General features: G+C 39.0%; 1 protein-coding gene across 2 annotated transcripts in view; it reads right to left on the reverse strand.

The window, feature by feature from the left end:
• Positions 1-1,184: 1,184 nt before the first annotated feature.
• Positions 1,185-24,775, reverse strand: part of znf385b (zinc finger protein 385B) — a 61,628-nt gene continuing 38,037 nt past the window's right edge. For both annotated transcript variants that reach the window (XM_023337292.1, XM_023337291.1), the window contains exons 5-11: positions 13,146-13,282; positions 12,919-13,029; positions 7,745-7,916; positions 7,295-7,657; positions 5,838-6,022; positions 4,820-4,915; positions 1,185-4,270 (exon numbers count right to left, since the gene is read on the reverse strand). In XM_023337292.1, coding sequence (XP_023193060.1) covers positions 4,001-4,270; positions 4,820-4,915; positions 5,838-6,022; positions 7,295-7,657; positions 7,745-7,916; positions 12,919-13,029; positions 13,146-13,282 — 1,334 coding nt within the window. In that variant the 3' untranslated portion in view covers positions 1,185-4,000. The remainder of the gene's footprint in view (positions 4,271-4,819; positions 4,916-5,837; positions 6,023-7,294; positions 7,658-7,744; positions 7,917-12,918; positions 13,030-13,145; positions 13,283-24,775) is intronic.

The raw sequence follows: 24,775 nt of genomic DNA on the forward strand, positions 1-24,775 counted from the left end.
TCCACACCATCCTAACACATGGATTTGTTTCATTTGAAGCTATTAACTTTGACAAGCCTCTAAGTTCCTGTGGAAAAAAACCCTCATTCCAGCATGATGCTGCCACCACCATGTTCCACCACTGGGATGGTATGTTGAGGATGCAGCGTTTTTACTCAACACTCAATGTTTTACATGTTGGCCAAAATGCTGACAAGCTCACCTTCCTCCACATGTCTGAGAATTATACTTCAGCTTGAACACAATTTACATTCAGGTGATCACTAGTGAAATTTGGGCCTTTCTAATACAAACTATATGAAACAACCATAATGCAATCATTATATTTCTGCTTTGATTTGACTTCTAAATGAACTTCGACACTAAAGTGACATGGTCATAGTTTAACTGGACTTACTGTATAACACAAAGCACGAGTTGCTAAGAGTGCAGTAAATTATCAAGCCAGTTAAACAAAATGTCCAGTTCAGTCCAGCTTTCTGGGTCTGTCCTCAACTGGACCAGTTTGCTCAGGTTTTTCTGCTCTTAGCAACTTTCTGCACAGTGTGCAAAACACTTACACCCTAAGTTGTATTTTATTTAATTATATTTCAGTTTAGATTTGTTTCATTTAGTTTAAAAGCTAGGAAAATATGAGCAGGTAACAATGCAAAATATATGACTCGTGTTTATTATTTATTTTTTTTGCAAGGTCAGGCTGCATATTCTGAATTACAAGAAGTGAGAGGAGAAGAGAGAGCAACTTCCTATCAGGGCCGGTGTTGTTGTCCTCCCAAGGTCAAGAGTGAAACATATTGGCAGTACATCGGACTGATTCAGAGAAAGTGCTACTTTGTCGATTAAGAAAACGACAGGGAGTAGCCTTTCTCCCAGACAAATTCAAATATAAAGTTTTCTTTATCTTTTTGCCACACTTGATGCAGCTGCAGGAATACTTATGCCCCTTAAGGTAATAAAAACACACCAATATCAGGCTGGAATAATGGGACGGAGTTTCAGTGTCGTATTTGACGATGTGTGGATTAGAGATCATCAACGTAAAATTCAAACTTGACTCCAATTTCATCTGTTTAAACACCAGATCTAAAAAAAAAAAAAAAACAGATCAGAGAAACTACCAAGCAATCCAAATTTTAGTTAGCTCAGTTTTTGTGCGCGATCACTAAACAAACACGATCTTTGAATGCTGCTCACTTATTTTTAATGAAAACAAAAATTTACAGAAAGAAATGTGACACTTGACAAATTTTACATTTGCATAACTCCCATTTCATCATTTCGCATTAAAAAACAAGTCCAAAGGAAATAAATACTGTACATAGAGAGAGGTCGATAAATCTGCAAATAGGATTTTTTTTTAAATACATTTGAAGAATAAATTCAAAGCTAAAATCTGTTCGATGCATATTTTACAACACGTGTTTTCTGTCTCTGTCTGCAGGTTTATCCTTTCTCAAGGACATTTTGCACAGCAGCGTAGGAACGACTTCTGAAGTGGGACTGAAAACCTGCGTCCAAGTTGTACAACGAAATGCAATCGTCCTGATCTCCTCTTACAGCTCTTATGTAACTATATGCTATTTTTCCAGTGCCTTTTATTAAGATAAACTTTTATTTTGAGAAGAAATATAAAATGATTATGTCAGCTTTGTTTAAAATCACACATAAACAAACATGATCCGCCAGTGCATCTCTACTAACCTCACACCGGTTTTGGAACCTGGTTCCAGTATCCGGCCCCCTGCGGATCCCAGTATTGCTGATGAAGAAGGCGAAGGAGAGTAGAAAAAGCGGCAGCTCGTATGTATGTTATTGCGTCATGACGACATCATCGGACAGAGGAGGAAGATGATGGACGTGAGTTTCACTTTCAGACGGTCTGGCTGGGTGTCTTCTTGAATACGCCCGTCATGCGGATGAGAGTCACACAGGGTGCATAGATAAACACACACGAGTCTTTCTACCTGTCAGGTCAACACTGGAAGACTGGGATACTTCAAGTCGTTCAGGAGGAAGAAAGCAAAACATGGTGAAGGATTTAAAACCACAGACAAAAGCCCCCAAAAACATTTCCGTTGGCTCATTTCTTCACTTCAGACTTTCTGCTCAAAAATCTTTTAGTTAGTTTAGAAATAAGACAAATGCATTTCCTCTGTATGTTGGTTAAGTGCACCTTTTTGACAACAAACCTTTTCAGGACAAAGACGAAGAAGGATGATTACAGATGCATTATTTTGATCCATTTCTATAAATTTTTTTGTTTGAGTAGATTTTGTGAAACAATGAACATTTTCATCAACATGAAGGCAAAAAACCCCCCAAAAAACTTTTTTGTCTCTTGGCTAGGTTTTTATGTAAGATTTAAAACAATGTAATGATGAGGTAAGAAGACAGTTTGATATTTAAAACAATAGGAACTGATTTTCTCTGATACAAAAAAACATTTCTGCATACATACATACCGAGAAGCCCGCGCACACATTCACATTCCCAGGTATTATAAATTAGATCGTTTCCAATCAATATGATATATTAGAGCTAACAGTTAATAGTTTAATTTTAAAGATATGAGTCTTTTTTTTTTATTTGGGGCTTTTATATATATATATAAAAAAATCAAATTTTTACAATCATACAAAATTAATATTTTAGTTTTAGATTTAAATCCAGCAACAACCGACTGAGAATTGAGAAATGGTCAATTCTGGGTCTAGTCAAAGCCCACATCTTGATGCTTGCTCTTGATTCAGTGCAGTCTCTCTGACAACCAGTAGAAGTGTGCATGAAAAGAAAATATCTGAATGAGATAAAACATAAATGTTTGTACTGAAACTGTTTTAATATGTATGTAAGTGACATCCGCTCAGTTAGGGTGGGGGAGCCAATATTTGGTTGTTTTACTTAAAGTAAAGAAAAAAAACAATAATAATTAATCTGTATATATATGAAGCCACATCTGATGCATGAGAAGATGGCAGTAGTCTTTTTTTTTGTGCTTTTTGTTTTGTGACATCTTGTTAGTACTGGTTTGCTTCTACAGTGGGAGGAAGAACAGTTCCTACATCCTCTGCTTTTTTATTGAGTAGGAGGAGGCGGATTATCGGCCTGCTAAACAACCCATACGAGATTTTCACCCCCTTTCTGACATTTGGATTAAATCTAGAGCTGCACCGATGACTCTTATCCTGGCCAGTACCGATTTCTGTTCATTTTGGTTTTTCTTGTTTGTTACTTTGACAAATGTCGATTTTCCTTTTAAGGACTACTACACAAAAACAAATGTGTGCTCCCAGATCTTTCATCAAGGTAGACGTTTTAAATCAAACGGAGAAAAAAAACTGAAGGAGGATCCACATTTAGGAATCCAACTGTATGCCTCCATACAGTTTTAGTTTTTACCAAACAAAACAAAACAAATCCCTCGAGATGCATGCGCTTACTTCATGTTTTATATACTAAAACTAGTTGGGATCCTTAGTATTGATGCATTTAATGATTGAGGAACAAAATTAGGCTTTTAAAAAAGTCTAATCCAGTAAAATAAAATAAAAATGTTTAATATTTTTGTTAAATGGGCACCAGATGTGGAACAGCACAATGATTCAAGAAATGAGCTGCCGCCGTTTTTTCCAGTCTTGAACCCGTTTCCTTTAACACTTATTGCTTTCTATAAGGTGCTGAATGGACCTTCATGAATATTCCATAACTGCACATTTCTCCTGTTTTCCAGTACGTCTGGGAGCTTTGCTAGCCCCTGGTTCTGTTCAGGTCGACATCAGCGGGTCAATGAACGCAACGGCTCTCCCTCCCCTCCGTGTCTGGAGGTGCTGGATGGAACCAGAGGGTCTTTGATAAAAAAAGCAGGACGTCTCCATACTCTTCATGTCTCTGCAGGAAGATTCAGTCAAGTAAGCAAGCTGCAGCAACAGCTGAAGCTCCAGCACACAGTGGGCTAGGGGTCAAAGGTTGTGGGCTTGACTCCCCGCCGCTCCCGAGGACATCAGTAGGGCGCGAAGAGAATTGATCCTTGGTTGGTTCTGATGGGTCCGGGAGCAGGACGAAGGAAAGAGGCGGTGAAGAGGGACGAGGACGACGGAGGGCGAGGGTGGAGGGAGATGGTGGGGGTGAGGGGCGAGGAGGTGTGCGAGAGGAGGGGAGAGGAGGAGATGGAGGCAGGAGGAAGGGAAATGGAGGGAGGAAGAGGCGAGGAAGTGGAAGTGAAAGGAGAGGAAAGGAAGGAAGGAGATAGAGAAGGCTTCGCCAGCTCCTTCTGAGGAGACAAGGAGACGAGTGATAACGGAGGGAGTCAAAGAGGAAAAGGAATATGATAAAATCCAGTAGGTGAAATAATAAAAAAAAAGATAAGAAAATAAAGGGGAAATGAAATGATGAAATGAGAAAGCGGGCAAAACAGTGAGGCAAAAAATAAAGACAAGAAAATGGTAGAAAATAAAGTGGAATAAGAAATGACAGCATACATAAAAAGAAATAAGATTAAATAAAACGACAAGGAAAAGCAAAGAGGGAACAGAAGAAGCAAAAACAAGCAAGACAGAAGAATATGGGAAATGAGCAGTGGAGAGAAGATGAAAGAAAAAAAAAGTTTAGATTAGAAAAATAAAGAATAAGAGACAGAAAGGTCAGCAGAAGAGCAAAGGAAAGACGGAACATGTAGATAACAAGGAGAAAAGGCACAAGGGAAAAAAGAAAATATGAAGACAAATTTAAGCAAATGTTCTTAAGGTAGTTTGTGTCTTTCTGTCCTATTGGTGAATTTCTCCACTGTAAGTTGAGCAGAAAGCTGGAAGGAGACACTCACAGTGAGCGAGTCGCGCTGCTGCTTGTTGTAAGGGCTGTATTTTGGCTTGCTGGGTTTTCCTGCCACCCTGTCCTTGTGTCTTCTGCTGGAAATGTGCTGCAACGTCAACAACAACATAAACAAATCAGACTTTAAGCTTTACCGCTTTCCCGTTTGCAAGTTTTAGTTGTCTCACACTAATCATGCATCAATTTAGACCAATCTATAATCTGCAAATAGTTGATGGTGCTGTAGTAATTTTTCTTAAAAATCTGGAATCTGAGAGCAAGAGGTAACTCAGGCTTATTTTAGTCTGCTCAGGAGGAAGAACGTGGGGTTCTGGTGGGAAAAAAAAGGTTCTAGATCTCAAATTTAAAACACATCTCTAAACCCTGGAGGCCTACTGCCTAAAATTTATGTACAGCTTTCTAAATAAACGGCTTGTTTTTGCATATAGTAAATTAAACATCTTTGCACATATGATGCACATAAATGTAAGTATGATAAATATCAGCAACAGACATAATCTTCTGCAACAGTGATGAAACAATGTCTCTAGATTTTATTTGAAATTGGATTTCTACATTAGCTTCCGTCCAATCCATCCTCCTCCAAAATGTTTCACACGCCAAAAACATACTAAATGGATACAGTTCTCACTCTGACCACTAGATGGAGGCAAAGAGTCGCTAAATGCAGTCAAAATGCAGGCACTTCTGCTGCATTTTGACTGCAAGTAACTGAAGGAGATTCGTATTAATGGTCTGAAAGGGTATTGTTTGCCAAAATACTACACAGAAACACTGTCAGGAAAATTGCAGTTTTATTGTATGTTTCATTGCCTCCATAATTAATCAGAAACAACCAAGAGTAAGCACTGGGGGTGCAAAAAGGGAAGTAGGTTGGGAAGAAAGGAGAACATGTGGAAAGGATGCGGGGGAGCGAACTGGCAAAGGGAAGTATTTGTCCTGGAGTTGCTTTAAAAAAATAATAAAATAAATAAATAACAGCGATCAAGAGGCCTTTGACTTTCGTTTACCTGTTTGAGTTGGATCTCAGAGTTGACGTGGACGTCACAGATCTGGCAGTGGAAGGTTTTGTTCTGCAGGCCGGAGCCCTTCAGGGCCGAGCTGCTGCCGTTCTTCAGTTTGGCCCCTGGTCGGGGGTAAGCTTTGATCGGCCCCGCGCCGCTGCGCGCCTCCAGCATCGTTTTGTGCTTTGAACCTGAGACACATAAAAAAACATTACAAGAGGCATAAAACATTGAGTCAAAAAGATTCAACGGTAGAAGAGTCTCAGAGCTTCAGCTTAAGATGCCTCACCACCACCGAGTCAGGACAAAATTAGAAAAAGGGTTTTAAAATATTCCAAGAGTATTTCCTGGAATAATTTACAAAAGTAGGTGAACTTATCAGAACTGTTAATCCTTGAATAAAATAAAAATCAGTCAATATGGCAGTTTTAGATATCCTTTCTGTTCTCAGCTTTTTTTAGCACATGGTTTGTTTGCTCACTTTTTTACGATTAGTACCATAAACTTTGTTTTTTCATGCTTTAAAGTGACAGAACAATGTTGCGCCTCCTGTGTTAAGAGGAAGGAAAGATTATAAAATGCTTTCTGGAAGCTGTGGTGTGCATTTGTGACCTAATTTCAGAGTGAACCCACAGGTGTGGTGAAAGCTTAAGAAGTTTGTCAGAGAGCATCAGTGAAACAAAAATACTGAAGAAGAATCTGTTGGGCTGTTGGTGAAAACTGAGGTGGACGTTCAATCACCTTTCAGCACCTTTCAACACTAAACACAGAGAGAGTTACAAAGGAATAGTTTATATCAAATCAATCAAGTTTATTTATACTGCACATTTCAGCATCAAGGCGATTTAAAGTGCTTTGCATCATAAAAACACAAAAATACAAAGGCATATAACACATATCAACAAACTAAACATTACATTTTACCAGGTGCCGTCAAATGTCTTAATGTTGGTAAAGTTTTATTTATTATGGTTCAACAGCAGCAGATCTCTAATGTATTGTGGTGCTAAGCGGTTCAATGATTTTTAAACCGACAACAGTATTTTAAAGTCCAGCATACAGGAATTGTATTTTATAATGTCCCAGTCAAAGTCCAGACATAAATCCAAAATTATTCCTGTCTTTAAATGGTTAAAGCAAGTGGAGGCGTTCCCTGAAATACGTGTTTGAAACTATTTTTGCAAGTCAAAAATGTAAAATATTACTAAGTGGTGTACTTATGTAAGCCTAGCCAATCAGAGTAGCATAAAGGTGAGATGATGACTACTCAAAGGCTTCAATAAAAGAATTTTCACTCACATTGTTGGATTTTGTGTTTTAAGTGTGTCAATGAATGTGGAAAAATGCTAAAGAGACAAATATTGACCCACGTGACTCATCTTTACTCCAAAGTGAAACCAAACGTGCAAAAGTACCAAAAACCATATATAAATATATACATTTTCATCCATTCTTGTCCTTACCGGCATTATGAGCCTCCAGCTGAGACAGAGAGTTGACGGCGACTTTACACAGAGAGCAGTACAGCAGCTTCTTCGCCTTCTCCTCCTCGGACTCCGCTGAGAGAGGAGCATCCTGGGAGGAAGAGGAGGTGGTCTGCGGGGCAGCGGGGGCGACTGAAGATGGGGGGCAAGATTTTGAAGAGGAGGAGGAGGAGGATGAGGAAGACGAAGAGAGGCCGGGGGCTGGAAGGGCGGAGGGCGGGCTGGACGGCGGAGGCTCACTGCCAGCTCTGCTAACGGAGGGAGAGGACGGGAGAGGGGAGGTGGAGGACTGGAGGCACAGCTTAATGGAAGACAAGGAGTCTGGGGGGATGGAGAACAGTTCTGCAGAGAGGATGACAGGGAGGAAGAGTTAAAAAATAAAACGTTTGAGGATTCAGTTCAGCAATCTGTCTGGGGGATAAACTCCACCTGTGCCCTGACTGTTGTTGCTGTTAGCAGGGAGCAGATGGGCCGGACCAGCAGGACCGCAGCTGTTCCCGTTGGTCTCTGGTGTGACTGACAGCTTGGCTTTGGCCTTGTTCTCCTGAGACTTCAACTTCTTGGCATGACGGCTGCCTCTATAATGAGCTTCCGCCTGCGACTGAAAACGTACAAATAAGAAGAGTTCAGCTTTATTTCTGCTTTGACTCGTTTTTCCTCCTGTTGTTCAGCTCTCACTCCTGTTTCTTGTCTCGTCACCCTCTGCTTCGTTTCCTCATTTCATTTGCAACATATTTGCACAAAGCACTCTTTGATTTTTACAGAGCAAACAGCCAGGCAGTTTCAGAGCTGAGGCCACTTCGCTTGCAAAATAAAGGCAGTAGAATAAAAAATATTGACCTGCCCATATGCTTTTCTACTGAAAAACATAACATGTAATTACAGTGCTGATTGAGCATCTACACAAAGATGTTTCCTAGCGCTCTGCAGCTTCATGTACTGCAAATATGGAAGCTAGTCCAAAGAAACCATCTGCAGAAAATTCAACATATTTTTATTCTTTTAAATGAAACTTACTGTGACTATAGAACAGTTTATTGTCATTAAAAGAAACACAAATGTGCAACGCTCTCTTCTTTTATCTTAAACATATGTTATTCCTGGGCTTCTATGTCTGTGGGAGTAAATTTTTTAAAATAAATAAATAAATGTATTTATTATATACAGTATTTGAATAAACTTTAGGACCTCCCTGTCCATTCAGGTCTTTTCTTGTTGCTGAAATGTGCTTTACAAATACTTGAATTCAAGTTTTTTTGGGGGGGGAATAGCTTGTTGCCACAGTGTTCCCTTTGGTTACTTAGCATAATTTGTGTTTTCTTACTTAAAAATAAGCAGATTTGGCACTGTGTAATTCCTTATTCACCACATAATTTATTCAATTTTAAGGAGTTTCTACCTCCACATTGTCTCTGTCCTCCTCCCCATTCCATTGTGGAAGAACTTTTGAGATTCAATCCCCTGTCATAAATATTTGTAGATAAATAAATTTGAATAAATTCCTTCTTCTAAATACCTTTGACCATACCCTAACAAAAAAGATAAATAAATAAGGACAGCAGTCAGTTCTAATAGTATGATTGTTGTGACAGCTGCTTCACATGTCACATCTAATTGACGTCACTTTAAAGTGATGAATTAGACTGGAGGATGTCGCACTTTGTGAAATGTTGTCATCTTGCTGTCTCTGCTCCAATATGTAAGCCCAAAACTACGACAAGCGGAGATAGAGAACTATAAGCATTAAGCATTTTTTTTCTTGACTTAAAAACATAAAATTGTATTTCTTAGGCTTATTTAAGTTTGCTGAAAGTCCAAATATCAGTTTCAAGCCAGAAAACCTACAGATTTTAGACGCTTGGACAAAATAAAATGCAGTTTCTCCATTGTTTCTAAAGAAGATAAGCAGGTTAAATAAAGTCAGGCAGAAAAAGCAGATTTTCTGTTAAAAGATTGTGACATATTGTTGCTACGACAGAGAAAAGATTGTTTTGTTGCCAAAAAAAACATTATTTTGTAATATGGTGAATGAATGTTTGGCTTCTTGCGAGAGACAGAACAAGCACAAGCGTTCAAAAATGTGAAAATAGTTGAGAGGGACAGATTTCTCTTCATCTTTCACCCTTTGTGTTGGAAACATTCTTGTCCCATAAATATAAAACCAATGGAAACGACAAGTGAATACGCTCGGTGTGGTTTTAAACCACAAAAAGTCCTTCATTTATGAGACAAATTAAGGATATTTAACTACAGCTGTAATCTAATTGTAAATTAGTATTTTAAGTTATGTTCTAATATCTCAGCTAGAAGGGAATTTTCAAGAGCCACACACAATTTGTCAGAAAATGAACAGTTGACGGATTTATAGAGTTTCTGTAGAGTGAATATATATAGAATCGTGAGACTTTCAGCTGTTTCCATTCACTGTTCTTCTGTTTGTTTGTTTGTCTTTTTTTTTAATAACAAAACTTTCAGGCTCTTTAGGTGCTTTTAAATTTTCAGGTAGGGAGCCGGTTTGCTAGGTCTCCAAACTACCGCACTCAGACAACTTTTTTTTCCTGACTTTCTTCTCTTCATTGGATGAGTTAACCTGCGAATCCTTATCACATGAGCCCACGTTCGAGCAGCTTTTACTGCTTTTGTAACAAGCAGTTATTGTGTGAAGTGCTGATAAGGTCCAGATAAGGTGTTGCATTGTGCTGATCCTATTTTACGTTTATATTTTACACTTATACGTCTCATCTTCGGATATGGAAATGAACTATTGCTTGGACAGTACAAAAATTGTCCTTTATCCAAAGCCTGGATGAAGGAGAAGTTAAAAAACGATGACACATGACCCTTACTTTTTATTGACATTTTTTTACTTTGACATTATGTACTTCCTTTCTGCCGCCGCTTACATCGAATCCAGAGGTTTTGCATTATTTCTAATTAGACACTAGAGGGCGCAAACACACAGGTAGAAAAAAAGACGGTTAATTCTTTAAATGTCCCATGTTAATTTGCTACGTTTGCTTCAGTGCACATTTTAAATGCGTCAATGTGTGATCTCAGTCACAGAGGGTCCAGTCTCCACACAGAGCAGGCTATTTTTGCAGCAGGAGCAAAGCTCAGGCCATAAATCTCAGGAACACAAGGACAACACAGATAATTAATTTAGTTCTTATTAATGGCATCCAACCACATACCCCAGCCAGTACAATGATTCCACATTTTTGCTGCCTTTGCTGTCTAACTGGGATTCTAACTGGGTCTGCATGGCAGGTGTAGCATGAGAAGCACATTAGCAATGGCATCAAAGCAGCCGGACGATTTCAAGCACAGCACTAAATACGGCTTACCGGGGATACTGACGCTTTCAAAGCATTATCCCTGTTATAATACATATACAAAAACTAAGCCCATCTCCTGGAAGCAGAGGCTTTGGGTGAGGTTGGTAGAGCTCTACCAAAAACAGCTGTCGACACTGGGCCGAATAACCGAACACACTCCTAGACTGATGAGGTAAGGAGAAAAATCTGTCGAACAGAGAGAGGTCCATCAGAGCATCAGGCACACGAAACGACGAGTTTCTAAATCTGGTTTAGAGTCTCTAATCTCCAACTTGTTCAAGACACATGCTCTTTGTCAGAAAAACAGGCTCCCAAAGAAGCTTTCTGCAACTTACGGCACAAATATAGAAACAAACCATTAAAAGGGTTTGCTTTTGTTCTCATCTAACGGGGACGATTCGAACCCTGCTGCTGTCCGTCTCAGTCGTCGTGTCCTTAGGTCTTCTGGTGGTGGTCAGAGGGACCAGTCGTTCCTTTCTGCCAGTCGACTCCACACCAGTTGTGGCTACAATGTAGCTCACGACTATCAGTGTGTGAATAATGGCTGAATGACTGAATGTAGTGTAAAGCACTTTGGGGGTCATGTGGACCAAATAAAGCCCTCTAAATGTCATCCACCATTTAACTAGAGCTCTTGGTGACACTTTGTTTGAAGGGGTGTGCATAAGACTGACATGACACTGTCATAAACATGACATAACACCTGTTATGTCATTCTGACAAATGCTGTCTTTTACGATGGACGGCCACGTCTTGATAGGTTTGCGGTCATCCGTTTTCAGATTTCAGACTGAATAGTGCTTATTGAAATGTTTGAAGCTTCAGATGTTGCTTCATAAACTTGGTGCTTAAAATTTCCCCACAACTTTATCTCAGACATGTCTGTTGTGCTCCTTGCTCTTCATTTTCAGTTACAGACAGACGGACTCCATTTACAAATTAGAAATCATTTGGCTGCAATGAACTTTATTTGAGAGGTAAAATGGGGAAAAGATAAGCGCGCACATCACACTTTCAAAGTTTGCTGAGGTGAAAACCACGTAAACCATTAGGCTTACTCTTCATAATTATGCACTACTTTATGTGATCTAAAAGTGACAGGAAACAGGAAAATCAAAACTCTCCATGTAACCGCTTTTCAGAAAGTGTCGGTTGTTTTAATAGAGTTTTTCCTATCTGCAGTGGGACTGGTGTGTTGCTCACTATGACTCTACTCTTGTTGCCTTCATTGGCCGATCCAGCTTGTTACTCAGCTCGTTAGAATGAGTTAATGCTCCTTGTTTACTCCCTCCTTATCAGCAGTAATTCCTCTATTCATGTTCGCTCATGAATAATTTTACCGGCTCGTGGCTTAGTCATGTTTGATGGACGTGTCGGTAATGAGGCAGCTCATTAAGCTCTCAGCAGTCATGAAATCGCTCAGTGTCATTTACACAGCGCTGTGTTCATACAGTGCAGAGGAGTGCCGCTTACACCTGATTGTACACACAGGAAACGTCTTTAAACAAACCCGGAGGAGCGCTTCTTCTGCGGTACGTTCATTTCTCGAGTGTGTTTTAAAATAAATGTCCAAACACACAGTCGACACCAGAAGTTTACATACACAGATGCACGTTTTTTGTGCCTCGCTGTCAGAAGTTAAATCAGACCAAACTTGTCTCGTTTAAGCCAGTTAGAATTTACAAAAATGATTTCGATTTCCACAATGATTACCATCTCTTTAAAGCTGCAGCAAGTAACTTTTATAAAACTGCATTCTTTACATATTTGCTAAAACTATTAGTATGTCATGACAGCAGAATTTGAGACGGATAATATGTGGCTCCTCCCAGTATTCTTACTCTCCATTTACAGAAATACATGAAGAGTGTCTTAGAGCAATGGGGAGGGATCTTAAAGACATTTCTTGAGTTTCCTGTGAAAACAGGAAAGGTCACCTAAAATCCTTATGCCAAAGTCCCGACTTTAATCTGGAAATTGGATTAACTTGCACAAATCGTTAATTAGCTCCCCAGTGCTTTATCTCACTGTTTGTGAAACAAAAGACTCTAAAATCACAAGATTGGTCTGAAGTACCTACTGGTTCTCAGATAAAATACATATCAGGTGTTTCAGCTTGGGTATGAGATACTTGTTCACTGCAGAGGTAAGTAGCAACTTGTTACATTTACTTCAGTAACTTTTTGAAAAAAATAAAAATAAAAAAACTTGGGTTTTTTTTCTGCAAAGCAAACATGCAGACGACCATCATACAACAAACAAACTCACGTCAGAGTTGAACCTCAGTTGGCAAACGCTGCAGGAGATGACCTGTTTCTTCTTGGGCACCATGGTAACACCAAAGGTGTGATTGATGACAGCCTTCTGCACCGGATCCATCTGCTCCAAAACAAATAGAGGTCAGAGGTCAACAGCTGCAGAGGATTATCTGATGACAGCTCCTTTTATCTCAGTCAGACTGGACAGCTGCAGCAACAAAATTCGCATCCGTGCACCGTATTGAAGTTTGGGAAGAGTCCGACTGGCGACGTCGTCTCCATGGGAAACGGCAGGAATGGTTTCATCATCACCGAGGGACCGGTGGCGCCAATAAGACCCGGTAACGCCCCGCCCACTCCACCGCTCCCACTTCCTGGAAACAAAGATGTTGAAATAGAAGTTTAAAAATACAAATATTTAACATATTTTATGAATACAATGCATTTTGTAGTCAAGTTTGTTTTATTAATGGAAAAGTTGACCTTAGAAAATGCCCACACATTTCCAAGATTTTTCCCTCAACAAAAGACCAGTACTCTCTATCAAATTTTTGTTGGAGTTTTTCTTTGTTTTCGGTGAATTTTGTCAGGTGTGCTCTTCAACCCGTTTGTTGCCTTTCTTTCTGCACACATGCTCCTTATTGGGTAATTAACCCATCTGACTAGAATTGTGAATGAGCGCAGTGTTGGATGTGGCTACCAATGAGGCTGCCAGTTTTGTTTTTCTTTTTACATCTACCTCCACATTGATTTACTGCCAGGTCCGATTCCAAATACTTAAACCAAAGCTGTATCATTTAAGTGCCAGGTATTTTGAAGAGGATAAATGGAGTGAATTTAAATAGCACTTTTATATTTATACTGACCACTCAACACGCTCTACACCAGATCCACATTCATTCAGTCGCACACATTTACACATACCCGGATTGGTAAGCTACTTGGGGTTAGGTGCCTTGCCCAGGGGCACATTGACATGTGGCAGCAGGAAGCTGGAATCAAATCATAGATTTTAGATTTCAAGAGGATTACTCGACCCACTGAGCTACAGTCATCCGTCATTTGAAGAGTCATTTACAGTCCCAGTAAATCTTTCATATTCGACAAGTGAATGTGTCAGAGTGCCCATGCTTTGGTTTTTGGCTGGTTTCTGTCCATGGTGCAATTTTTAAGAGCTATTTATTATAGCTATTCTAACTCTAAATTAAACAAGGAAACTACCTGAAATTTTAATTCCAACCAGGAAAATCAGAGGGCAGAAATTAGTTTAGTATCCCAGGACAGAAAATGAGGGGAAAGTGGCTGGTATTAACTATTTAACAGCCCTTCTGCTGGTTTGTGTCTCATTAAACTAGTGCTACACATACAGTAGCATTGCACATTAGCCAGAATGTTCCTCTATTTTTAGAGTCAACTTGCCAGTAATAGCTTAACAATTCGTGAATCCCAATGGTTTTGAGGCTTCCAAGTAGAATGTGCTAAATTCGGGTGTGAAGTCAAGCCTGGATCCAAGTACCAACTTCTCTGACAAATCAAACCTTTCTTTATTTTAAACATAAACATTGACTAGACTCTGACTTGAAGATTTTTTTTGTGCAGTTTTATATGCTGGACATTTGAGCACAACGTATTAACCGAAACTGCTCGAATTGTTCTGTACGGAGTAACCGATTGACCCAACAGTTATGTTTCAGGCTTATCTTTGAAGTCTCAGTCTTTACATACAGCGCTGCGCGTGTGCCGTGTGGTATTTTTGTTGTACTTAAAGGAGTGGCTGCCTACTTGAGCAAAATATAGAGCAGAAGCTGAAGTGTGAATCCTTCCGCAACCCTCCTAATGTGAGTAGGTGTTGCATAGAGAGTGCGTTGAGGAGTATGTATCCGATAAGAGGTAACTAGGCTTCTTCTATCTGCTACAATCACAGCTTGTAGAAGCCCTGCAGAGAAATCTTTCATAACAACGGGGCGTGGGTGGAAACACGGAGGAAAACTGAATCAGTCCTGACACTGAGTGGGAGGAGGAGGAATATAAATATTGAATTTTGAATTTATTAGGTACAATCCTCCAACTTAGGCAAACACATCAAATCAAATTTTAAATACATTGTTAAACAAAAATTGACAACCTTTTTCTGTTTAGTATATATTTACTATATCTCTCTAATATATACATTATTTGTACATGCTTTACAACCACATTTAATCAAAATTATAAGACAAATAACCTATTAAAAAAGTCTTTTTAAAAATTAAAATTTTAATCCACGGACAATCTACAAAAGAAATAAATGCTGTAAAAATATAACTAACTTGGAAATACCATTGCATGACCTCAATAAGGGATAAAACAATTTACTGGTTTTATCTCTTTAAATGTTTGCCATGATAAAATTACAACATTACATATTACAAATTAAAACTGTATTTGGTACCATTGCTATCAGAAACCTTTTTTCTTTCATCAAAGACAGTGGCTCTGACTTTTTGCTAGCATTTGGCCATTTGGCAAGATCAGAGGGAATATTTAAACCATCAGAAATAATCAAAGTTTAAATCTGAGCAAGCTGAATATTATTAATTGTATTTATTGACTGAATTACCTTTCCTTGTACTGTATACAAGTAATCCAATTGGGAATATGAGGCATTAAACTTTCATCGATGTCAGTCAAAAACAGATCAGTTGACGTGAGTAAAATGTTGAAAAATACAACTAGCACAAATAAAATTGCAATAATAGTAATAATTGTCATCATAACCATCATCATAACCGTGATATTTCAAAATTGAACTGCCTTTAGCACCTGGTATTTATCGTAACAAGTTTTATGGAAGCCATAAAAAATTAATTACAGTTCAATACTATTCAGATGCTGTGATAATAAACTGATAAATACTTGTAATGTCTTCTGAATAACAAAAACAAAATTATCCCTATTATTTCTAATGATATAACTTTGCCAACCACAGTCATACTGAATGCAATACAGATCATAAAGAATAATTAAAGAGCAATTACAAACTTCAAAAATTAACACTATTACTGCCAGTTTTATTTTAATTTGTTGGATCAAAGCACAAACTTAAATTCTCACAATGCATACCTACCATCACAGACTTGCACCCAGTTTTAAGTTATGATCTACGACGATTAATAAGTAGCAACAAAACCATTTTTAAATGTGATTTAATTAAGCTGATTGAACAGGTTTGTTTTATATTTTTCCAGGTGTGTGTTTAGATGAAAGAAGAGTGTCTGGATTAAGAGTGTGCAAAGCTGTTGTGTTCATCGTTGGTCCTCACACAGCAGATCAGCGAGTCATTGTCTGCGTTTATGATAATAATCATTTGGTTCAGAAAAACATGAGTCAACACAATGTTGTAATAAAACACACACAACCTGTCACTCATTATTTCAGATGGTTGGCTGGATCAGATGAGATTATTCATGGTAGTAAATACAGATTAGCTTCTATTTTTGTAGGTGGAGTTTTGTGCCAGCCTGGCTAGCCCGCCAAGAAGAAATCATTTTTATAGAACCCCATTAAAAAGCAACCATGAACTTAGAGTATTACAGTGTGCTGGGAGTGGTTTAGGAGTGGATGAAGATCTATTAAGTAGCCGTCAGCAATTTGTGAAAATATGTATCAGTCGTCATGCTTGGACATTACTTGTGGTGTCCCCCAGGGGTCGGTATTGAGACCAAAACTGTTTATCCTCTACAGAAATTATATATGTAAGGTTTCAAAAGTGTAAAAAAGTTTGTTTTGTTGGCAGATAACACAAATAAATGTTGTACAGTTGAGAGCCTACAGCAGCTCTTGCATGAATCATACCAGAAATGAACAAATTACAAAAATGGTTTCATAAACGCAAAGTGTTCTGAAATCTGGAGAAAATTAAGTTGATGTGATTCCGAAATTATTAAGGAAATATAGATGTAGAAGTTATAATAGGTGGGGTAAAAGTGGAATTTGGATATTAAATTAACTTTCCGGTTGTGATAATTAATGACAAAATCTGCTGGACATTTAAAAGGTTCAGAGTAAATTATCTAGAAGCATATTCTTATTAAAGCAAAACGTTTTCTAAATTATTAAGCCCTGAAGGCTGATTCTCAACAGAGCAGGAATCATGTCAGTCGCCTGCAAACTCCACTTTGCAATGAGCCTCCAAACTTCCTTCTTTTCTTGAAAATCAACTTTAGAAACCTATTAACGACCAGATCTTAGCCCTACATTAGTTTTGACTTTTGAATTTAGTGGAAGTGTTTCAACTTCGTGGTGAAAACCTCTTTAAGAACCCCTCAACATTTCTCAGTGCCAACGTAGACCATTTCAAGGACCTCATAGTACTATTTTTGCCTCCTTTAATACCCTTTAAGCCTTTAAAACTCCATACCACAAGCAGTTTTACTACTGTCTCACATCCATCAACACCACATTCACCAGCATTAAATTGAATCCTCCACTTTATAGCATAAATTTATGCCCCACAACACGTTTTTACTCTTTGTAACACATTTACTCCTCACTATTGCCACATTCTGTGTATTATCTGCAGAAATAGAGGCTGATTTTCCTTGGGTGTGATTGTGACGAATAGCATGGTGACAGAGTCGTCTTAATTTTGTCCTTCTGTCCTCTGTGATCTGGTTACAAACCACATGTACACAGAGGCAAACGCACAGCGTGACCCTTCTCCCTTACAGAAAGTTTCTGTTCTAAGAAGCTGCTATAAATACCAACTTACACATCTAATGTGTCTTCACTTAAAACCGGTCTGCAAAACCGGCACGAAAACCAGCCAGCAACAAAGAAAGGAGCCAGTCTGCTTTATTCGAAGCTGACGGTGTTTGGCCACAGGATCTGTTAACGACTGCTTTTGTTCTTTCAGTGAACCTTTAAATAGCTCCTTTGGATCCAGAACCGGAGCATTTTGTCCCAAATAGTGGATGGATGTGGTGCAGAGTCTGACTAAAATAGAGCTGGGTGAAGGAACAAGCAGTACTGTCACAATACCATGAAGGAAACTAGTCCGCACTTCAGCTGTCATTTCTGGTTAGTTACATTAATCATTTTGAGCTTAACTGCTCACTCTGAATAATCTCTGTTGCCCAGTCTGTTACAGAGAAATGCAAGACAACTATTCATATTCACACTCCTACATAAGGCCAATTTAGACTCTCCAACTTACCAAACATATTTTGTGACTGATGGAGAAAACCCAAGAACCAAGAGAAAATTCAGGCATGAACAAGCAGAACACGCAGACACCAGACGACAACGATGCTGACAACTCTGCCACTGTCGTGTCTTTGTGCCAATTTGGGGTTCCGTAAATCACCTTTTTGGTATTTTTAATTTAATAAATCTAAATGTATTTTAGGTGGCCACAGAATGTGCTGTTTTCAAAAGCACTCGAGTAACTTTGCATCAACCAATGCAATGGTACGGTATATTTAAATAAGAAGCTAAGCTAACGACTTGTATTTTAACATGTCTGAACTAATGTGTTTGGGTATTTTAGCTTTTGTTTTCCAGGAGGTAGCATTTATTTAGAAAAACATATATAATGGCCATCACAAATACCAACATACATTTAACTCCAGGTGTTGCATCACTTAAGGATGATCTGATTGATTAACTGGGCTTGAACTGTGCTGGTGCCGTAACGAGACAATATAGTTCCTGTTTTCTGTCACAAAGCAGTCAGGCTGGTGTTTTACGTCAGACGTGGAAAAGACAAAGTTTTTAATACAGCCAAAAAACAAATCTAAATTTTATATCCAAGACATTTTCTGTCAGCAAAGATCAAATGAATCCCTGCGCCTTTGGCTGGAGTCTTGTAAAACCAACCCTTTCCGCAGTTTATACGCTTTAATCCGATCAGTTTCCTCCCTGACGCGTCCTTCCTTGACATCCACAGCTGCTGAGATTCAACGACCAATAAACTGATTCCGATCTTTTCCTCTTTAGTACCTTCCCGTGTCCTGCTGGTCAGATAGCACTTTCCTCAACCCGCTGTAGAGGAAACTGCTATCTGTTTGATTTATTATTCTGGCTTTGGCCAGAGTCCTCTCTGGCATTCACACCTCTCTGGCTCACACACACACACGCATATTTACACCAACGTGGCTCAACATGGAAGCGTGCATGAAGGAGAAATGTCCTGCTGCGATGTGCTGCACTGCAAGTGGCAGACTGAAGCTCCTGAAAGCGATCCGACCTGGACGGCTCGGTGTCCAGAGGGTTTTGTTACTAAGAAATGGCTGACTCTCTCATGCAGCCCCAAGGTTCATAAATCAAAATGGGCGTCCTGAGTTTCCAGCAGCTCTTTTGGTTACAGTGGGAGTACAACTGGGTAGTCACAGCATCTCATGTGTTTAAAACATGTTCAACTCTTTCACACACGAAATTACTTCAGAATCAAAACTGATTTATTTAATTTAGCTAATTTTACACTTTAGGCTCCCATTCACAGCAGAAATTCAGACAGAATGTGAACCGTCTTTGCTGCATCTAGTGCAAAGTCTTGCACAGGAGTGTAAAGTCTTGCACTCATGACTTTGAGTATGAGCATGAGTGAAACTTCAGTGATTAGACTGCAATGCCGGTGGCAGTATATCTTGTGCCACCTGGAGGAACCGGAAGGCACATCTAAATGTTTCAATACAAGTATCAGATATAAACACAAAACAAGATCTAATTTAATTTAATGTGCAACAGAACATCACTATATCTGATTGATGCTGAATTGTGCAGGTAGGACGTGAGTGAACAAACTTATTTATGATTAAAAAATTGCGTGCGGCTTCATAGCCAAAGTGGTAGATTAATACCTACCACTTCGGTGGTCGGTAATTTAACAAAGGCTAAATTGTGAAAGTTTATAAAAGTTGTGCTGAAAAACTGGGGCTTTTAGACATATTCACTCCCTAACACCATGCTTAGAGAGCTACCAAATTTAGATCAATGTTGTTGGAGAGAACAATGGGTAATTTTAAAGATTTGAACTTTGAAAGTGAAGTTTGTTGTCAGCATTCGTTTAATCCTGAGCTTTTTGCGCTCTGAAGCTCTGAAAATCAACCCACCACTGTTTAGGTGGGTCTTTATCACAGAAAGATGTAGTTTCTGTGATAAAATACACCTGGTTCATTGCAGCATTAATTATTCTCTGTGTCTCTTTCCTCTGAACCCCCCCCCCCCCCCCACGCCCCCCCGCCACCATGAAAGTTGGATTTTGCTGCAGGTTTCTTCTTGTTAAAAGGGGAAATGGTTCCCTTCCACTGTCGCCAAGTGCTTGCTTGCTCAGCATGAGGGATTGCTGCAAACTTATTAACTCAATGCAATCCCCTGGACTCCCTTCAGATGATAATGTTTTCCTAATGTTAAATTGTCACGTTAGCTCGAGCGTATTGTATTTTATTTTGAAAATACAGTACGAAATTAAATTAAATTGCATGTAGCTGGACCAGAGTCTGATAATTTCATTAGATTAGAATGAACTAAATTGATCTTGACACAATATAATATGCATAGAGGCATAAATACAATAGCATTACTCTGTCTTGTAAAGCTCCCTGAGATGCATTTCGTTGTGATTTGGCGTTATGCAGGTAAACTGGATTTCACTGAATAGATTTTTCGCTTCACTATTTGTAAACGTTGTAATCTCTGCATATATTCACAACTTTGATTTTAAATGTATAAAAACATCTGTGTGTCCTTTGTTCACACTTGTTCCCAAACAGATGGAATAGATCGGGCAGTTGAAATGTCTAAAGACCAACAGCTGTCATCTGATAGGGATATATTAGAATTTTTTTATTTTTCCTAATTTAAGCAAGACTTTGTTAATGTACTTGCAGGCAATACTACCTCATAGACAAAGGTTAAATTGCGAAAGTTTATAATAAATCATCTAGAATTGCTTTGTAGAAACAAGCTCAAATGTTGGAGCAGTACTAAACTATAAAATTCAGGATGTGCAATATTTCACTGCACTAAATAATATGCAAAACAAATAGCAAGAGTCAGAGTAATCACATTCTTTTAATACCATTTTTGGAAACTCATTTGACTCGGATTCATTAATAAATTCATGTAACAAGATTTTCCGACTGCATTAAGTGTAATTATGCCTTCACTTCTACACTGATTTAAGCATCGCCATATATTTCTCCAACAGAGAGTAAAAAAGCAGCATCTGGTGCTGCTAATCAGACTGTAAAGTGATTGGAACGGAGCTAAAGCGAAACAAACACACACAGACGGCAGAGGAGTACAGAAGATGAGGATGAGGAGAAGGTCTATGATGACAATGATGATTTTCAGATTAAATTAAATTATCCTACCTGAACCAGAAGTATTTTTTTATCTGTTATCTTGATCTGGGGTAAAAAAAAACAATTCTTTAAACTTCTCTTTCTCTACTTTGTGGGTCTGTATGGATCTACTGTGCTGTGCTCTGCCCTGTGACACAGCTGTCATACTTACCAAAGAACAGCAAAACACACCCACAGCTCACACTGTGTGTGTGTGTGTAAAAGAGAGAGAGAGAGAGAGAGAGAACATATCAAGTGACTGGAGCAAGAGTGGCATGTGTCATCGCTATCTGAGCCCTCAAACCTTTAACGTCAGGTGTGTGCCTGTGTGAAGGCGTGTGTGTGTGTGTGCGTGTGTGTGTGTGTGTGTGTGTGTTACTTCTTAATCCCCACTGCCGCTTCCTCCAACGAGAAGAAATTCAATCCCCGGGGAACGAGAGTCAGAGAGAGAGAAAAGACAACCACACACACTACTTACAGATTATACAAGAGGATTAAAGATTAAATTACCCGGCCGCAGACGCTGCTGTGCATGTGATGAGATCTGAAAGCAGTTGTTGTTGGTTCACGGGTTTCATGTTACAGTGTTTGTGTGTGTATACGTGTTGTATTGCCGATGTTGTTGGTACCTGCCTCCCTTTAAAAAAAAAAAAAGACAAAACACCTGTGCTATCAAATATTTAAGTTAAAGGCAATTGGATAGCTTGAGGTGAGAATAGGTCATTTTATGATGTCTAATCGATGCTAAGCCTCCACAAGATTAATCTGGTTCTGTTAATGTGTTTATATCACACGTGTCAAACTCAAAGCTCTGGGCCAAATCCAGCCGGCCGTAACTTTTTATGTGGCCGTCTAGACTCCAGACGCCAAATTACATCAATCGGTCTCTCTAGTTTTTCATGATTTTGCGATTGCAGAAATCCACGCAAAATGAACAGATCCTTGCATTTTTTTTGTGCTAACGCATAATTGTGAGTTTATTGCACATCTTTCGCAAAAGCCGTCAAAAACATTGTTTCTTCTTACTGCTAACTCCCACTGGCAGGTGGCGGCATTTCTTGCTTCTACCACACTGCTGCCTCAGCCTTACTCCATCTCAAGTTATAGTCCGTGATCAATACGGCAAAAAACAAAACGTTGCATTTATCCTGATACAAAAAACACAAACGTTGTAAAAATGCATTTCAAATATTTCTAAATTAGTTAAAAAAAGATCAGCAAAGCAATCGCAAAATCCTGGAGAGACAGATCAACGTGAAAAGATGTCCAGTATTTTTTAGTTTTCAGAATAACTTTTTGAATGCAGAGACATATTTATTATTATTTTAACAGTTTGTTAATGAGTTTTATCCTTCTAGCACACCATGCTGGCCTTTGAGAACATTTGTGATCTTGATATGTGATAGGTTTATTGTAATTCCTATCTAGCAAGGATTCAGACCAGTCGTGATTGTCTTTTCTGCAGAATAGGAGGGAAGATCCGAGACGCGACAAATCGCTGTAAAACACTGTCTGGGATCAACTCTGCCAGATCTTTCTCTGCATTTGGCTTTATTAGAAAATACAAGGAAGGAGGTTGGGCCTTCTCACATAGTCACACAAAGAATTTGACCAATGACCTTTTTCTACAGGGTGTCCTGAAACCTTCTGTGGGCATGCCCTTAAAAGGGCATGGTTGACCACAACTAATCAGTTACAGATGGAAGCTGATACCACAGGAATGTGCAAAGTCTCTAGCCTCCAGGCAAACATCCTACAAATGGTTAATAGTGTTTCACAGAAGAGAAGAAGTCAAGTAACATCAAATAATAATATGAAAACATAACCTTTCAAATAAACTCACAAGTAAATGAACTTAGATAATTATTCTAACAATATGGCCCAAAACGAAAATGAGTTTGACAAATGAAGGAATATATTTTGTTTCTTGTAGAGCATTTCAATTAACATTAATGTGTTCATTTCAATTAATTAATTTTAATAGATTTTAATGAGTTAAAAATGTAAAAAATATATAATTTTTCTAACATACTAAAGTCCAGAGCCAGAACCATTGCATTGTGTTTCTGGTACGCCTTTAAATCAGACGCACAAGCGACATCCGCAAGCAACAGCAATGGAAGACAAAGCTGCTTCTCTCGGCCCACTGAGAACTAAGTTTTCTGATGGGACGCTGGAAGAGACCATTTCTGTGGGAAAGTTGTGCTGAAAGGAGTTGGCTTATTACTGAAGCAATTCAAGCATAAAACAGCATCTGTGCAAAACATGTCACAGCAGCACAGACGTCCCCAATGCTAATATGAACGTCCGCAGTTCTCATACTGAAAGAAGTATATATATTTTTTTACCCCTCCAGGGAGTCTTTTTGTGGGCTCTAGTGTCCCTTATACAAAAGTAGGCTGACAGGAAGGAAGACATGCAGCAAATGTCGCAGGGTCCGGGAGTCGAACCCACGCCGGCCGCATTGAGGACTCAAGGCCTCTAAATATGGGTCGCGCTAACCCCTACGCCACCACGGCACACCCTGAAAGAAGTATTTTTAAGTTACATGAATGATCAGGAGTTCCTGAAACTCTTGAAAGCTAAATAGGTACTTTGCATCAATCGGATGGCTGAATAGCAGAAAAAAATAAATAAATAAATCTTTGTTGTTGAGCTCATATGTCTATTTCTTTCAATAATATTTGAGCAAGTACATTTTGAGAAGAACTATGGTGCAATGACCAGTGCAGGGCAGAGGCTCCAGCATCTTCCCATCCACCCCCAAACTGAAAACAGCACAAAGAGCGTATGATTAATTCATGGTTAACAGCTACGGGTTGTTTAGAAGATCTGTCAGGAGAATACCGCTCCTCTCTAATAAATGTCACGGCAGCACAGCTTAAGGTTTGCAAAGTTTAGCTGTGAACACTTGGGGCAATGATCCCGCAGAAAACAACCATGAACCCACTCTGCTTAGCAGTGGAAACTGATAAAAGTGACTTTTTTAAACAAAAGGACTGGGCCGTGTGGGTTTAGGAAAAAGAAGAAAATTTGGTGCTGCTTCATAACTGATGGACCACAGGACCAACTCCAACATGCTTCTGATGCCTCCTTGGTGCCATGAACCTGATTTACCTTAGTGGGTCATTAAGATGTTTCCGCAGCAGCAAAGCGCTAAGTGCTGAGAAATGAACGCATCTGAGGCATGAAGGCCTTTGGGGGAACAGGATTTTGCACCACAACCATAGTGTGATAAACACACATCTCAGATCTGTTCACAGACCCTTTAAATATTCTTTCACACACTACTGATAAACTGTGATGCGTCTATCTTTGTAACTGATTTTAAAGGAAATATGACCAATTTCAGTGTACTTTCTACTGGCCTCTGGCACAAAGCACGACATATCTTCCATCCCTTCTGAAGCAAACAAAATGTGTTTCAAAATATAAAATAGGAAGTGTAATTTTGCTTACAGTGATGCGAAGAAAAGATACAAGAAAGATTGTTTACATGTAAGGTATATGTGATTTACACATGAAAGCTTTTTCCTCCCAAAT

This window comes from Xiphophorus maculatus, chromosome 7 (genome assembly GCF_002775205.1).
Source record: "Xiphophorus maculatus strain JP 163 A chromosome 7, X_maculatus-5.0-male, whole genome shotgun sequence".
Lineage (NCBI taxonomy): Eukaryota > Metazoa > Chordata > Actinopteri > Cyprinodontiformes > Poeciliidae > Xiphophorus > Xiphophorus maculatus.